The sequence below is a fragment of the Ptychodera flava genome, chromosome 4 (assembly GCF_041260155.1).
Source record: "Ptychodera flava strain L36383 chromosome 4, AS_Pfla_20210202, whole genome shotgun sequence".
In the NCBI taxonomy this organism is placed as follows: domain Eukaryota; kingdom Metazoa; phylum Hemichordata; class Enteropneusta; family Ptychoderidae; genus Ptychodera; species Ptychodera flava.
In genome coordinates, this window is record NC_091931.1 from 41,159,922 (window position 1) to 41,177,019 (window position 17,098).

Sequence of the window (17,098 nt, forward strand, 5' to 3'; positions counted from 1 at the left end):
TGGATGGCAGATTCTTTTGCAGTCAATTACACAAGACAAGAGTACAGAAATGCTGGGCTTGTGCCGCGCACAAGCATAATTCAACATTATCTTAGAGGGTACGTCTTTATTTACTTGCTGCGAAAGGCAATCTCAGGCTAACACTGATTTTAACATAATTACACCTTCAGCATAATTGTAAAACAGAATTTCCCATTTTTAATAAATAAATGAAAATAATTGTCTTTCTTCTACCAGCAAAAAATTATGAAAATCTTTTTCATGGAATAGGTGAAATTGATTTAAATTCACCCATTAAGACAACACATTTAAAATACAAAACACCACTAAATAAAAGGGTGTGGCTGGGGTCAAGAAAGTGGTCCTGTGTTTAGAACTCGGGGAGGGGGGAATAATTTTTAAATACAGTAGTATAACTAGTCACAGGAAATACCTATGTCAACCTAAACTACTATCCTGCAACAAAGTTTCATAAAGTTTACATATTTTACAGTAAATTGAATAAAGTTATGCTGCTTGGTTGTGACATGGAAGAGGTCCCCATACTTCAATGAAATTCTTGCACAGTTCATGCACATCAACAGCTGAATTCCTCTTTGGAAAAGGAAACAGGAATGTCAGGTATTCAAGGAAAATTCATGAAAGCTACAAACAGCATTTGCCAAACTTTTTCCGGCAGATCAAATGGATACTTAAAACTCAATCACTGGAATTGCTGTGGAATTCTATGGAAATGCTACGGCATTCCATGGAATTCAAGGTCTACTTCCAACCTATCAAACATTCAATCAATTTACTACGCTAAGTTTTCTAAATATTTCGCCACTAGGGAAATGAATTCTTGAGGAAAGTACCATTAACGGAATTCCTCTCCTTTTTCTAGTTTACACTGAGATGGGTCTTTTAAAGTTCCTCTCACTGTCACTTTTGATGGTTTTTATGCCAGTATTCTTGTTTGTCTGTAAAATACAATTTCTTGCTCTACTCCCTATATCACATTGAAATTTTTAGTACACAACTTGTGAACATGATAAAATTGTGTTTTTCAGTTGGAAAATAGCATTATGAGTGTTAAACCTTGCACTGAGAAGACAGTGGGGTCACACATAAAATATGTCACAACTCGATTTGATGTGACTTTTAAATGCTGATGTTGCTCTTGCCACAAAGATGGAAGACTTTCCTCATGACTGTTGACTTGATAACATTACAGAAAATGCATGGAAAAAGGGTATTTAAAAGAAAACCAAAAGCAATGAAAGTATTATAGTAATATCACTTGTCACAACTTAATTTAACAGTCGAACGTATTGATTTCTTTTTTATGACTAATTTCTGTCTTGACTTTAAGAAAAAAATTTTTTGATTTTAACTTTACACTGTTTTACAACAATGAGGATTGGAATTGCATCTCAATTGTGAAGAGATTTTTCAATACGATACTATCTATTTATTTATTTAGGTGAGAAAAGTGTCCTTTGAAATTTCAGAAATTTTAAATGCTGTAATGTAAACCAATTTCAATTATTGCAACATTTTATGAGATATTGTAACACTGTATCAAATACTGCAACATTGTAACAATGTACACTGCCACACTTTGCATACTTTGAACCCTCTCCATGGAATCACTATCCAGGCAATGATAAATGATATGTTCAACATTGTGCATCTCCCATTGTGCAGAAAATTGTATAGGCTACACCTTCTGAGCCTCTGAAGGACAGAAAAGCAATCAACTCTTGGATAATTTCATCGCATCCAGAACTAATTTCATTACACTTTAGGCAATAATGAAATTGTGTGACAGAAAAACCATACTGGACATTTTTAAAGGTTGAATGAAGACAAATTGGTTTGTACATGCAGCTGATGACATTCAAATACTGACCAGACATGATGCCCTGCAGATACTGTGGCCCAGAAACTACATATATAATTGCTTTCATCTGAATTCAGACAGATATCCATGGGATGTAAATGCAGAGGTCTGTGAATCAATTACCATGAGCTACAAGGCTACTGGCTATTAGACATTTTAACCTCCTACAGCAGTGACACAAATATTTAGCGATGTTCAGGTTTTTTCTCAGCAAATCAGAGGAGCACTCACACATCTTAAGGCTAAATATTGATGATGGAATGGATAAATTATATTGACTAATCAAGGCAAGGGAAAATTACTAAATCAAAACTCTCTTCACATTTTATAACCACCGTTTTAATTTTTGCAGCTGTTTAAAACTGATACACTGATATGGTTTTGCATGATAAATAGAAGATGACCCGCAATTTCTACCAACTAAAGTGTTTAAAACCATGTAAATCTGGTTGTGTGAAAATTCTTGTATTCCTTGCATTACCACACTGTTTCATTTTTTCAATAAATACTCATTACAATAACAGAAGTTCAACATTAATGACATACGACTTTGAAGCCATATCAACACATGTTTATGACGCAAATCAATATTACTTGTTCTGTAAATGTGTTCCAATGCCATGTAATACATTACCAACATCAACCATGAACCTAAATGATGTCGATCATAAATTATTTAAGAGCTACTCCAGACGTCACTTCCCTGTACACCGGTACTTGCAGCTCAACAGCAAATATGTCTGGCAAATACTAGAGTTTATCTGCTCTGTGTGTACATAAAGTGAAAGGTATATTTTGAACTGATCAATCTTTTACTAAAAGATACACACCAACAGCACTGATCTTCCAAACAATACAAAATTTCCATCATAATGAACAGATGACGGCAACTTCATATATTAAGCTGAGAGGTGATAGGCTTTTAGTCTTTGAGTCACTAGTCACTGCTAGTTTAGAATCTCACCAATTCATCTCAGGCTCTACAGGCAGAGCCTAAAACAGACTAGAAAAATCCTAGACCGTTGAAGGCACATGCAGGCTCTAGGCTATTGACGGCACATACATGTACAGGCTCTAGATTGTTAGGCAAATACTAGCAAAACAGAAATCTTTCAGTTCACCTGTTCAACAAAAGAATATCTCACCTTTGTCAAACAATAATCTTTGTGTGACAGTGTTTTGTGAAATTTGAATGGTTACAGTGTAAGCCCTTTCACTGTTGTTGATGGGATTAAAACACAGGGTGTTGTCACGGGCATATTTCATGTACAATAACATACATGTTATTGGATTTTCTGCGAGAGATACGATTACGACATCAGCTGTCACAGTGATTTCTAGGAGTCGTATCCATTACAAACAGGTGCTAACGCTTGTAAAAGGGCAAGTGTAATAAACTAGCACTCAGATTAAAGCCTGCATGATGAAAAGGTATTTGACACAGAAATTGTAAGATTATACATTTCACATCTGCTAGCCAAGAACAGATATAATGGAATTGTAATGAATTATCAGCAAATCTTCACCAGTCTACAAAATACCTGCATCATGTCAATATCATTTCTGATTACAGCTTTGCATGAGAATTTTGAACAATTATAAACGAGCACTGGTACCGCCAAGCTGCCTTGCATTTTTGCCAAGCAAGAGGTCAAGGGTCACCCGGCACATTCTAAAACCTGCCATGTATTGAGAATAACACTGCGGGGTGTTGAACTATGGCACAACAGACAAATGACCAGTCTGTCCTACCTTGTCACCCTACACATCTTTCAAGCATTTTAGAGATGTGGGAATGCCTTTGTTCAGGGTTATGGGCCATAGTATTTTATTCTATTAAATGGTAACAGTGTTCGGAGTTTATAATAACGACACATATTGGCCCTGGAGAGACAAGCTGCATATCCCTGGGCAAAAATTCCTTTCGAATCTATTCTTTTTGGTTCCTTGTTTTGAATGACTTTTGCTTATGTGTGTGTTAACAAAACAGAACATGAGGTAATGCTGTTATTAAGTGCCATTATTGCTACCGTTAATAATAAAAATTATACATAACAGCCACCATATTTCGGTGAAATCTTGCAATTTAGTGTCTACGACAACTAGAAATGTCCTACAGCTACAATTTTTACATATGTAGAAGCGCTGATCTTTTCAAGATGATTGCATGACATATTATATTGTAACATAACAGAAGTCAACATGTCTGTACTATAACTACAAATTATTTATGATGTATAATTATAAACATCACAGCCTGCATAAGCAACATATGGTAGCATTTATTTTATTTCCTTTCACAGTTGTCTGGAGAGTACCTTCATTTATTCGTACGGCCTGAATTGACAAAGCGAAAAAATCCTGGAAATATGCCAGCAACATGATCTCTCCAAACACAACCTCCACAACAAACAAAATATTTCTCAAATGCCAAGCGAAAGTGGCGAGTAAAACGGCATTTTCTTGTAATCATGTGATTTGTTGGTGACACACCCTGTGAAAGACTTACCTTCCCCTGGTAACGTCTTGAAGATCACACGCGTCAAATATTTGAGAACCGGATAATCCAAGACTCTCACAGGCCCGCAAAAATTGGTTGATGTTATCCTGCAAAAAACATGAAATGACAAACATTAGGATAACAGTCATTGTGTTTTTGATTTAAATTTTACTGATGTGACAATCATGTATAACTCCTTGAACGATCTTTTTTTGTTTCAGTTTTTCACATAATATTTAAATTTACTCCTCTTTTAACCCTTTTCCCCTATTTCCCTGTGTTAAGGTCCTACCTTGCCATACAAAACAGTACATTTGGACCAAACCAAAGAGGTGAAAGGGTTAAACATACTGCCATATATGTTGCTGTCTCATCATTATGTTAATGGTGAGTGTAAATAACACAAAGTTTCAATGTGATCAAGACCTGCCCTCTGGCTGTAGCTCCCCTCCTCATACTAACTTACCCCTCTTCCTATCCCTGTCTCAGGCTGTTTTCATTATTCTGACATGGTAGACAGAGTGAGGATATACATGTACACATACACTGGGCCTTGCCAAATTCAAATACACTACTGGATTCCCACTGTGCAATATTGAACTACTGAAACACTGGAATGACAGGAAACGGGACTCCTGCCAGTGGGGACCTAAATCATTGCTACTGGTCATGGGGTTTGTGGGTGTCTTGACCTTTGACCTGCTATACATATTGATTTACAATTGGTTCGTATCTTAAGAATTTCAGACACATTCCAATGCAGCTGTGGTTTGGTTTTATCAAAAAGAGCTGGCATTGAAAATAAAATGTGGGACATTGACCACATGAACAAATCTTCAAACCATTAACTTTGTATATCACGTTAAATTACAGATATTCTTCACGTGTATCTGGTCATATTCAACAAATATACCAATTGTCACGTATCTTATTTTTAACATGATCTGTCACTGACGTATCGTAACTACAATGTCATTTTGTCCTTGCTCTGTGATGAAGCTATTTTACAAATAGACAAATCACCAGTTGCCTCATAGGAAGGAATTTGGAGGAGATCACAGAAAGAACTGACTTTGAAAAAACTTATTGACGTGGGATGAAATTGGCCAGACTTTTGTCCAAAGGTCAATGGTATTGACCAAATTGAAAGATAAGGGGTTTGGAATGACAATTTGAACGTGACAACCATGCATGACTCCACAAGTCCAAGTCAATGTGTTACTATGCATGCTTTGTTTGGAAAAAAGTCACACGTACTGTGCAAATAATCCTTGTATTTCATGTAGAGAAGGAAGATTGACCAATGTATGAATCTATGGACCCATGAATTTCAATTGTGTCATGTCTGTGCTATAAACTACTGCCAGTCAAATTCCCTGAGGAAATTTGAAAAGATGTCTTCCACAGACCAACTGTTACATTTTCATAAACCTGTTCCAAGATTCACTAAATGTTGGTTTAATTATGTTAAGAGTCTCGGAGAAAAACACTAATAAACCTAAAGTTTTATAGCTTACAGTAATTTTACCATTTTACACATTTTTGATTACTCGGAAACATGTTGGTGAGAGGTTGAAAATAATACAGTACGAGGCTGATCTTATGGAAATGATATTAATTCCTTGAATCTTTTAGCAGGATCTGCAACGGTGTGTTACATTATGAATGCATATAAGAAAATATCAAGAAAAATATTTGCCGAAATAAATAAAGAAATTCAGAAGAAATAATTTCGCGACTCTAAAGCACATATGCGTAGTAAATATAGTACGGTAAAAATAGGAATGAAGCTAAAAAACCATAACAATTTCTGTTTTCTGAAATATCAATACGAAAGCAGTCTACAATTCTGACCTAAATTCTCCGCCATTTGATTCAAAGCCGACAACTACACCAATGTTGGCCTCATAACTAAATATAGGAGAGTACAGACTTTCTGGAGAATGATGCCTTATTGTTGTTGAGGTCAAAGGTCGCATGCGCTGACCTCCTGTGGTGACATTATTCTGTGAGGAATGTTGCAGAGAATGAAAAATCATGAACGTTGCAGTGTTCCTTAAAGAATGTCTATCTTCTTTATCTTATCTGCAGTTACAGAAAATCCCTTTCTGACCTTTCTCAAGACAAATTAAGAAGTGATGGCATGTTTTGGTCATTTACGACAGCAGATTCTTTCGATGTAAGCACCAATGTGTACTGGTATTCTCTGGAGGCATGACCATCATGAGTTCTTTATGGACACAACACAGTATACCAGTCAGGTAACACAGAGACTTCAACCACTCAAGTACCAGTAAAGATACTTGTGTTTTCGATGAAGCATGGAAAAACAGCACACCTTTGCATAATCAAGAACGATGTACATATTTATTGTTGCCTTGGTAGTATTGTCTTGTTCGTTATTTTGTTGAGAATGGAATAGTAGCCTGTGTTCCCAGGACTTTAACTCTGAGAGTTGCATTTAGCATACAAAACGTTTTGTTACAGAATCATGTTGCGCTATTCCATATACGTTATTGACAAATTTAATCAAACAAATTTTGCTGTAAAGACAGTTCACGTTCTATCTACATATGTATACACTATACATACACTAGTATTTAATTATTTTCATTTATCGGTGTTCTTCCATCACTGCCAATTACAATTCAGGATTCTGTAAAATTTCAGAAGGATTTTATCCTGTTAAGTCACCATTTCTATACAAATGTATCATTATGCAATACCTAGCTTCCTTGGAATCTTTTTCAAAATCTACGACTCGTTCATGAGTCACTACCTTGTAATTGTTCAGAATGGCCAGCATAATAGTGTGTTATTTGACACTAGCTTGTACACATCTTGCCTACTGCTTCATTCAATGCCGACTTTCCCCCCTGGATTTCAACTTGAAAACAACTGTTTCCACTTGCATATAATGGAATACTTTGCAGTCAGTGTGTGTTTGTAAGCGACACTAGTCTCCAGAGAGGAATGCCCTAGAGAGAGCACCGGAACAACATATTCAAGCAACTTATAATGACTACACAGGAGACAACCTAGTTTGGGCTGAACTTCTCTATTGAGTCTGTATTTGATCTGAATGCAAGTCACTGCTTGATCGAACAACGTTAGCAATGTATATTCTCTGATCTGATATTGTGTGTGAGAGTAAGTGTCTTTGAGTGTGTGTCTGTGATCTCTGACAGAAAAGATTGTCGTAGGAAAAAAGCTGCTGGTTTATTTTTGTTTTTTAGTCGTTTAACCCTTTCACCATAATGCCTATTGTTATCAATGATGAGTGTTAATCTGTTTATATGGAATTGGAGGTGAACACTTACAGGTTATAGTCTCACCGCCACATTGTGTTACAACGTTATTGTCTTCTAGTTCTACCCCACTACTTACAAGTCCACACTCCCCAATGTTTTTGTCTTCTACCCCACTACTTACAAGTCCAAACTCCCCATAAAAGGGGTGGACAAAACCATGGTGGTGAAGGGGTCTAAAGCATCAAGATACAAGAACATGAAATGCTTTCTGTACAAATCCATTGAATCATGGGAAGTCACTGCAATAGTGTGTATATGAAACAAGAGGGCATGTATAACATATATACAAAAATATTCTGTCAGGAAAACAATTTTTTGGCAAAGTTGGAGTGAAAGAATGTATCTTCTATAAGATATTTTTCTGAATTCTGCACCAGAAAATGCCTTATCTTGCAGAGTTTATGTGTAACCATCAGGTAAAATTGGGTAAAACCAGTACGGTATGTATACCAATAACAGTGCCATTTGTTGCAGTTTACCGAAGACTTGAACATTTGAAGCCCCTGAAAACACACACTGGAAACATGATTTTTTATTGATTAAACCTGCCATGGATAACTATGCCAAGTAGGTGAAAATATGTGCAAGTTTTGGCTGACTCAGCAGATAGAGATTCTGAAGTAATAGGCCTGGTAGGATAAGGGTAAAACATTTTATGGACATCTCAATTCATTTAAATCAGCATAAAGTTTGCAAGGTAGCTTGAAGTAGAGGATCACTGTGATACACAGCTATGGTATATGCTGTAAATTTACCTGGTCAAGTCAGTAAAAACTATAACTGGTATATATGTTTTGGCTTTTAGCGACACTTTGTGAAAATAACATTGATATAATTCAGTTTTGAGGACCTTCAAATGTTTGAATCTACCAAAACAACTTATTAAGGACATGTAACGCTACACTGGTTGTTATAAACAAGTTGACCTGACAGTGACAAATGAACCATGAGGGCCTTGACAAACACAGCGATTACCATGAAAACAATACCAGGACATGAGGGCCTTGACAAACACAGCGGTTACCATGAAAACAATACCAGCTGGGCAGGATATGGAACAGTATCTGTTGGGAAGAGCAACGCTGGAAAAGTACACTGTAATTTAAGAGAAGACCAAATTCTCGGACACATCATTTCTTATCGGAGGCAATACTTATGACAGTGCCTTGCCTTCATCTTATAACTGGTGAAAAAACTGAGGCTGTATATGTCAGAACGACAACAGAACCTATTCAGACATTAGATCAGCTAATTACAGGACTGATCCGTAATGGTTGATCTGATAATAGTCCTAGAAGCGTACACCTTACACATAAAATTGTTCATTATGAACTGTCCTACAGTGTGTCATCAGTCACTGTCCTCTATCCTAACTGTGTACAGTCATACAGCACTGTGACCTGTGACAACACCCTCAGTTTAATATTTACACACCAGTCATTGTGAACACCTACATACCGGTATGTACAATCATGTACAATCAACCATGCCGGTTACACTGTACAAACCCAGTTACACACCTTGGTGTTAATAACGACCAGACACACCCTGCCTTTCAATATCCTTTACTATACAAAAATATGACGCTATACACCACTGAATGCATTCACAATCATAAATACCATGTCCTTCAGTGTGAACAGTTGCTGCAACACTGTGTCACCCTCATAACACACTCTCAAGGGCACATGCACTCAAGGGCATCAGCAGCTTGGACACACCTGGATTTTTTTTGTTACTGCCGGAAATCTAACCATATCAGCCCCGTTTTCCTGAACAGAATGGCATAAATCAAAGGCAGGGATTAAGAAAATTGCATGCAGAGAATGGAGACTTGAGATAATTTATGTGGCATAGATGTATGTGTATATTGCTCAATGCAATCGTTCAAGTGTGTCAAGTGCACAAAAAGCCTGCAAGTCATCCATGGTATTCTTCTTTGCAAAGGGCAACACGGATCAAGCACCAGGAACAATCCAGCCATTCAATGACCTCACAACATTCCCAGTGGAGCGATGTCATGTGCAATGTCAAGGGAAACTTTTAGTCAAATATCGGTACTTCACATTGAAATGGTACATGAATATGTATTACTTGCTTAAAATGATTTCAGCCTGGATGAATTCAGATATACTACTTAACATTCCGCTGGTATGCTGTGTCATATGTCATATTGTTGGTTCTCAGATATGACACAGTTTATCAGCATAAGCACTGAGGTGTGCACATACACCCCTATCCGTCCACCCACAGCCTACAATTTTTTTCTGATGTACAGTACATGTCCTAAATATACCCATGAAAGGCAACTTTTGGTTTGCAGTTTATGTACCATTTCTATTAAACCTTTAACAGGTTATTAAAAAGCATCATAAAAATCAAGGTAGCCTGAAGCTCACTGTGACAAACATTTGCTTTGATACACAGTATCAATATCAGGTTAAGACAGTTAAAATTGATCACCATACAATGTATTCTAATACGTGTACATATGTCAAATCAGAGAATATATTTTATTTAAATATGTTTTTCAGGGTCTTCAATTGGTCTAGTCTGTTAAAATATGGCAAATTATGTAGATTTAACCAACTTGACCTGATAATGACAGATGAACTTGGTTGGCTCTTGCGGCTGGATAAGTGAGATCTGAGACCTCATACATGTAGTTTACTACAGGTACACATGTAATTACATCGTAACCAATCCCAAATGTGTTGAAAATTTGGGTCATCACCACAGACATGTTTATTGACTTGTCTGCATGAAGTACATGAAGCAGAGGAGAGAAAAACAGCAACAAATCTACACCCACATAATTCACATGATAGACCGGCTGCTTGACATCTGGCCAGTACATTTCATGTGTGTGGCGGAATTCAGCTATTGCAAACATCGGTGCAATGCACCAACTGTCGGCATCACTTACGGAGCAAAATATGGCAGATGATTAAAGACACGCCAGATAGCCTGTCTCAGCTTTGTGAAATATGAACGCGAAAGCAACTGATATGATTAAAATATGACAGCCAGGCTGTTGGGAACACTGATACTGGACAGTGTATCTCGGTATCATGAACTGTGAAAGCATCTCTGAAATGCTGGTATCTACCAAGTGATGACAATACCAAGAACCTACTGCATGATCTATGATGTTAACGCACTCAGTCCAATTTTAGAAACTGACATTAATAGCATAAGAGATTACAACAACAAGTCTAATGTAATGTTTGGCCGGTAGAATTTTCCCGATTGGCAAGCTGAAAGGTCAAAGGCCCCGAGGACAACATTATGTAATGAACAGTATGAACTGTTGAAGTTTCAACAAAACTGACCCTGGTCACTCAGCTAACATTAATTCCATGTGAATTCAACACAGATTAAAATTATCATGTCCATGAAGTCAAGCTTCCGCACATAGACTCCATTCTAATAACCATTCAACTAAAAAGAAATTGTTCTGCCCAGAGAAACTCTAACGGTGGGTGTCGGAGAAAGCTGTCCTGGTATCCTTCGCAGCAACGATGCTTTGGAAAATTTTATGATTCCATAGTGGGACCATTTCTGGGCATTATGAGTGTCAAATGGACCACATAATATTTTAACAACCAGTTAAACGATACTTGTGTGTAAACGGCTAACAAATCAATGAGTGATGCTTGAAGTAACCTTGGACAGTATGAAGTCACTTGGAAATCTCAAGTGTTTCAAAGATACTGCTTCGTCCAAGCAGTACATTGCGATGTGAGAAAAAGTGAATTCTTTACTGTTTCACCCTCCTTTTCTCTGTGTATACATCCACCCATCTTTAAAAGCAACAGGACTGTACCAAAGTGTGTTAGTCAAAGGGTTGAGCTCAGCCTGTTCTTCCCAATTCCTTGCAAACAGATCCATACTCACTATTCATAACAATGGGTTTGGGTGAAACCATTGTGGTGAAAGGGCCAAACTTTGCAAATCTATCTCACAAGTGGAGTTTTATTTCCACCCCACAATGCTACACCAGCTATTACCTCCAGCTGTTGCAGTGCAGAAGCCAGTGGTTGAAAAGATGTATAACCCTATGGCCTTGTCAATAGGTTGAACCACTATCCTTGCAGGTAGAAGGGTTATGAACTCTGGCTGGCAGGAGGCATGTACATGAGCTACCATAGGAGAAACTATGAGAGTTGAGAGATTTGGTCATGATAATTCCTCAAAATTACATACCGGTGCATTACAATTAAATTCTACATAATTCTATATAGCACACACGGCATCTTAATTCTCAAACTCTGTTTTTAACCCTTAAAGTGCCATAGACTTTCTATGCAATGCAACTGCCAGGCCAAGGACTTTTTGAACCCAACTTCTCAACATGTTACGCTTTTTTCAGACTAGTGCAGTTTATTTTCTGTGACGAGAAACCCTAACAAATCCATTATTATTTCCAAAGCTCATGATATGAAGAAGCTCTCTATGACAATGAAAAGTTTCAATTTACACACTGAAGGTGTAAAATTGGGCTAAAATGCTCGTTTTTTGTTCAAAATTCACTGAAAATGATAAAAAGTTTCTAAAAATGTAAAAAATTCATCATCGGCCTTCAAACTTAAATAAAATTTTCATGTTATGGAAAGACACGAATTCAGGTACACGATTTCAGCATCATGTAACATCATACGTAAATAATAAACAAAAACAAACAAACAATTAGTGTCTTTCAAAATAATACAAATGCTTCCTGTGCAAATGCATCTCTACAAAAATACAAATATATTTTACATGCAGTACACTAAATGTAGATTGACAACTACTGTGTATGGAGCATCGGCATGATTGCATTGCCCAAGCATTGTCGTTTACTTGTCTATTGTATTTGTTTGTTTGTTTGTTTGTATTTGTTTGCTTGTTTATATATTTTTATTTCTTCTAGTGGAAATGATTTTCCAGAGAAAAATTCAGTGTACATATCCACTTTGTCATCAGTTTACTATCTATCATACGATTTCTTGTTAGTGTTATTTAAAATCTGTCTTCAAAGTTAGAAGAAATCAATTATAGTCTTGTTTGCCTGTAAACACAAACAATTAATTTGCATACACAGAGACAACAAGGTTCCATATTGTACATGGAGGGGTAACTATTGTGCAACACATGCACACAACTATAGGGCATATTTAACTGACTCTGTATAGTTTGAACCGCCGGTATAATTATAATGAGAGTTGAAGACAAAAACACATTTCACTAACCTTTTTATCGATTAATTTTGGTGTTTGACCCAACTTACATTAGTTTAATTCACGTACGCGTGTGTTACTATCTGTGGCTTATTGAGTCAAGGACTCGTACTACCATACATACTAGTCAATCCGTTCGCCAAGTTTGATCACGTTTTTTGACAAGCATGCCACAAAATCCGGCACGAAATGGAAAGAAACCACTAAGTATCGAGAAAAAAGTTTCATGTCCGGTTTATTTCAGTTAAAAAAATGCGTAACACGTAGGAAATGTCTCGCAATGTCAACAGTTCGGAACAACTACATTTCATTTACAAACCGGGTCGACTGTCATGGCCGTCTTGCTTCAGGACGGCCGGAGGTCAAATATCAACAGTTTAAAGAGGCTTTTTGGCAGTCAAACGCTTGAAAATTCACAAAATACACTTCAATTTAACCAAATCCTTACAAATTTCTCAATCTTGCATGTTTTGGACTTCGAAAACCTTAACCTCGGGTTCCATGTCGAGAGTTAGGCATCACAGTGCCGCCATCTTGGCCGCCGATACGTTCGAAGTTCTCTATCGCGATCGATTTGGTCACCAAATCGCGTCATTTTTCCGTAAATATTCTCAAAAAACTGTAAAATCTATCATTTCTATCATCCAGAGGGCAGTAGCTTGGCAAAATATAGTTGTCTTCCGTGTCTACGACATGGTAAAGCTTTCAAAACGTACGTACGTGTTTCGTTCAATGCACTGTGGCCGTATCCGCGTACGGGTGCAACTGCAGACCTGATTAAATATTCATGAAAACCGCTGACCTCTTTTGAAGAAAGTTTGCATAAATTACTGGAATTTTCGATTGTTAGGCTGCATGATGTCATTATTTTAGTCCTTATATGGTACTAAACTGGGTTCAAAGGGTCAGGAATACCCTCCTTCTGGCTGAGTTCGGCAATGCATAGCTAAGTTAGGCATAAGCATAGAATGCAACCACTGTCGATTTATATACCGACGTGGCGCTGAGAGCGAGAATGCCGTGTCGGTTTATAAACCGACGCGGCACTTTAAGGGTTAAGTCCGCAACACTTTTCATCTGAGAAGGAAATCTACCATTAGAGGGGCCAATGCACAAACTAAGTACTAAGAAAATTTCCAAGGAAAAAAAAAATAGAAATAATGGTTGAAAAGATTCAATGGAAAGTTGAGCTTTAATATACATGTACTTTGAAATACTAAGTTATTTCAAGGAATTTACCTTGATTTTGAACTCTGCACTGAAAATCAATGACCTTTTCCTTAATTAATTAATTAATGGCATTGAAATGAAGAGTTTCTTAAGATAACTCGTTTTAAAATATTTACAAGGACAAAAATAACTATGCGTTTTTTGAAGTTTTAATTTTCACACTATTAAAGTTTACAATCAAACATTTAGTCACTCTTGATGACATTTCATTCAAAATACAGATAAGATTGTTTCTTTGGATTAGCTTCAGATATTTCTGGTATTTTTTCTTGGTTTTACTTCTGTTTTGTCACCTACACTTTGACCAATGCGATGTAGGCACTGTGGTACACTATCTCATCTACATACCTTAATGGGTAGAATAACAACTTGGGTTTTGGTGACCGGTGTGATATGGGCAAAAAACAAAATTCCTAAAAAAACAGTCTAGTTAGCCTATAAAGCCCTTTGAGCGCCAAAGCAAATTTTTGTCGCCTTTAAAGAATATCCACAAGTCACATTTTTTTCAGAATTTTGCCAAAATTTTGATAAAGAACTGCAGCAAATGAAATGTGATGTCCATTTGATCACAATTTATCAAAAAAATTACAAAAAAATTCTTAAAAATTGGTAAAATGTTGCACTGAAATTTTGGTGGGAAAATTTACAGCACTCAAAGGGTTAAATTCAAACAGCTGATATAAAATAGGCATGGAGTTTTCATCAATTAACCTGTTCACCCCAATTGCCTGTAAAAAGAGTCCACATTCACTATTGATAGCAAAGGATTTGGGCCAAACTATGGTTGTGAAAGGGTTAAAAGCAGGAATATGCCTCTTGGACAGATTCTTGAAGTGTAAATCTCATACGTATTTTCTGGCCCATGATCATCCTGTGGACTCATTGTGAAGTGAGATGTGAGGAAATCAGGTTACAACCATTCCGTTTTTGTAGAACTTTTACCATAGCATGGATAATGTACATAATTAATTATACAAAATTATCACAGAATTGTTTCAAAGTCTAAAGCTGCAAACATTTCTTTGATATATATACAAAGTCCAAAATATCTATATGAGGTGACCGATTTGGATATGGCTTCAAGTTACGGAATTTTTACGGCATGTCTGGTTTAAGGTGTGTCTGGAATGACAAGTACATCTCAATAAGACATTTATCACGGGATATTGATGGGGAATTCAGGTAATACGATTGACATACATGGTAAGGAACACTAGGTTTAAGGGATACAGGGTCTTATTGAACAGTATATTGTATGCTAAGTATATCATTTCCCTGTGGACATGTACATTTAACTTATCAAGGTTTATTTGACATTGGTATTATGTGATGTTCAGTTTATGAGGTATATTCCGGCATATTACATGTCATTAGCTAAGTGTATTTGGTAGATGATCTCAATGGGTTAAATGTTTGTCACAAAGGTATCTCTGGCTCTAGACAGGTACGACTGTTACAATTCAATCATTTATTAAGTAGCCGTGATTTGAGGAAGGGTCTGATACGTTGGTATTTGATTTACAAAATCAGGGGTCTTAACCGCTGCCGATTGTTATCCAAATAAGTCTTTCACTTCAAATGTAAAACCGATTGTCATAAAAATTAACGGTCTACTTATCCAAAGACTCGAGCGTTTGGACTTGGAATTGGGTACCGTGTGAACGACAACTGCAAACTGCAACTGAACACGGTGTCGTTGTCCGAAACTATAGAAAGTAAAACCCAGAGGAGATGTTTAAAACCCTGGAGGGTTATTATTTACAGAAGTGACCACATGTATCAACAAATCAGTCCTCAGATCTTTCTACTATTTGTCAAAAAACAGGATTATATGTCTTCACGCTTCACTGGAGCTACTGAAAAAAGTTGACCAACTAACCAAACTTGCTCTTGTAGTTCTGAACAAAGTTGAGCTGTCCCAGCAACAGTGACTTGATCCTCTTTCTGACTGGATTTTATCTTCCTATTGTTCTTTCATTTTGATCCACAAAGACTTTCCCTGTCCATAAACCCCAAAAGTGCTTTGTTGGACAGATTGTTTTCCCATTCTCAAAGCTAGACTTGGAAACATTCCATGGAATATGAAAGAAGGGAGGCCGGAATGCCCAACATTGGAAGAATGCTCTCTGGGGAAATTCTCTTTTTATTGGTGGTGTATTTGGAATCCAGGCACTTTCCCTGTCAAGGCTGGATGCAAAAAATTATTAGTATAACACCAATGTTTATGATATACAGACTTCAGTGATGGTTATGGGAAAGACATGTAATATACTATCAGCTTTCCTAATCATAACATTGAGCAGAAGACAGACATACAGACATCACTTTTCCTCATCTGTCCATCATGAAATTATTAATATCATACCAATGTTTATCATGATATGCATACACAGACTTCAAGGATGGTTATGGGAAAGATACACATTACACTATCTTTTCCTCTAATCATAACATTGAACAGAAACAAGACAGATGTCACTTGCCCTTCCATTGTGTGCATAAGGGTGTGTAAACCTTGAACACATGGCTATCATTACCATCTGGAGATATTTGAAGTTGATTTTTATTTCATACTTAAGTTTCAGAATATTTCTGTTAACTGTTACCATGGGAATAACTGTCACAGAGACAAAGAAATCTGATGCCACTAGCGTTTACATCAACGGAATTAAACCATTACTTGTAATAACTTCCAGGAGAGAGATTTAATGATTTAAAGGTGCTAGAAGTGTATCAAACATGTTTCTACAATCCAAATATGTAGCTATGAGTAGACTGACAAATATGACAGGCAAACACCACACCATAGTTTGTGGTTGAAAAATATGCAGAGCAAACAATTTCAAAATTCTCCATCTTTTATCTCTTGTGTATCCATGATGATTTTTGATGAATCGGCTTGTGAATAGAAAGTAGGAGTAACTCCAAGAAATCTTAAAGATGTTATTAAAAAATA

General features: G+C 36.7%; 1 protein-coding gene across 30 annotated transcripts in view; it reads right to left on the reverse strand.

The window, feature by feature from the left end:
- Positions 1 to 17,098, reverse strand: part of LOC139131766 (trichohyalin-like) — a 79,293-nt gene that overhangs the window by 36,451 nt on the left and 25,744 nt on the right. For 17 of the 30 annotated variants that reach the window (XM_070698000.1, XM_070698011.1, XM_070698014.1 and 14 more), the window contains one exon: positions 4,392 to 4,489. In XM_070698000.1, coding sequence (XP_070554101.1) covers positions 4,392 to 4,489 — 98 coding nt within the window. Of the gene's footprint in view, positions 1 to 4,375; positions 4,490 to 17,098 lie in introns of all 30 variants that reach the window. The other 13 variants (XM_070698017.1, XM_070698018.1, XM_070698019.1 and 10 more) reach the window with 1 other exon arrangement.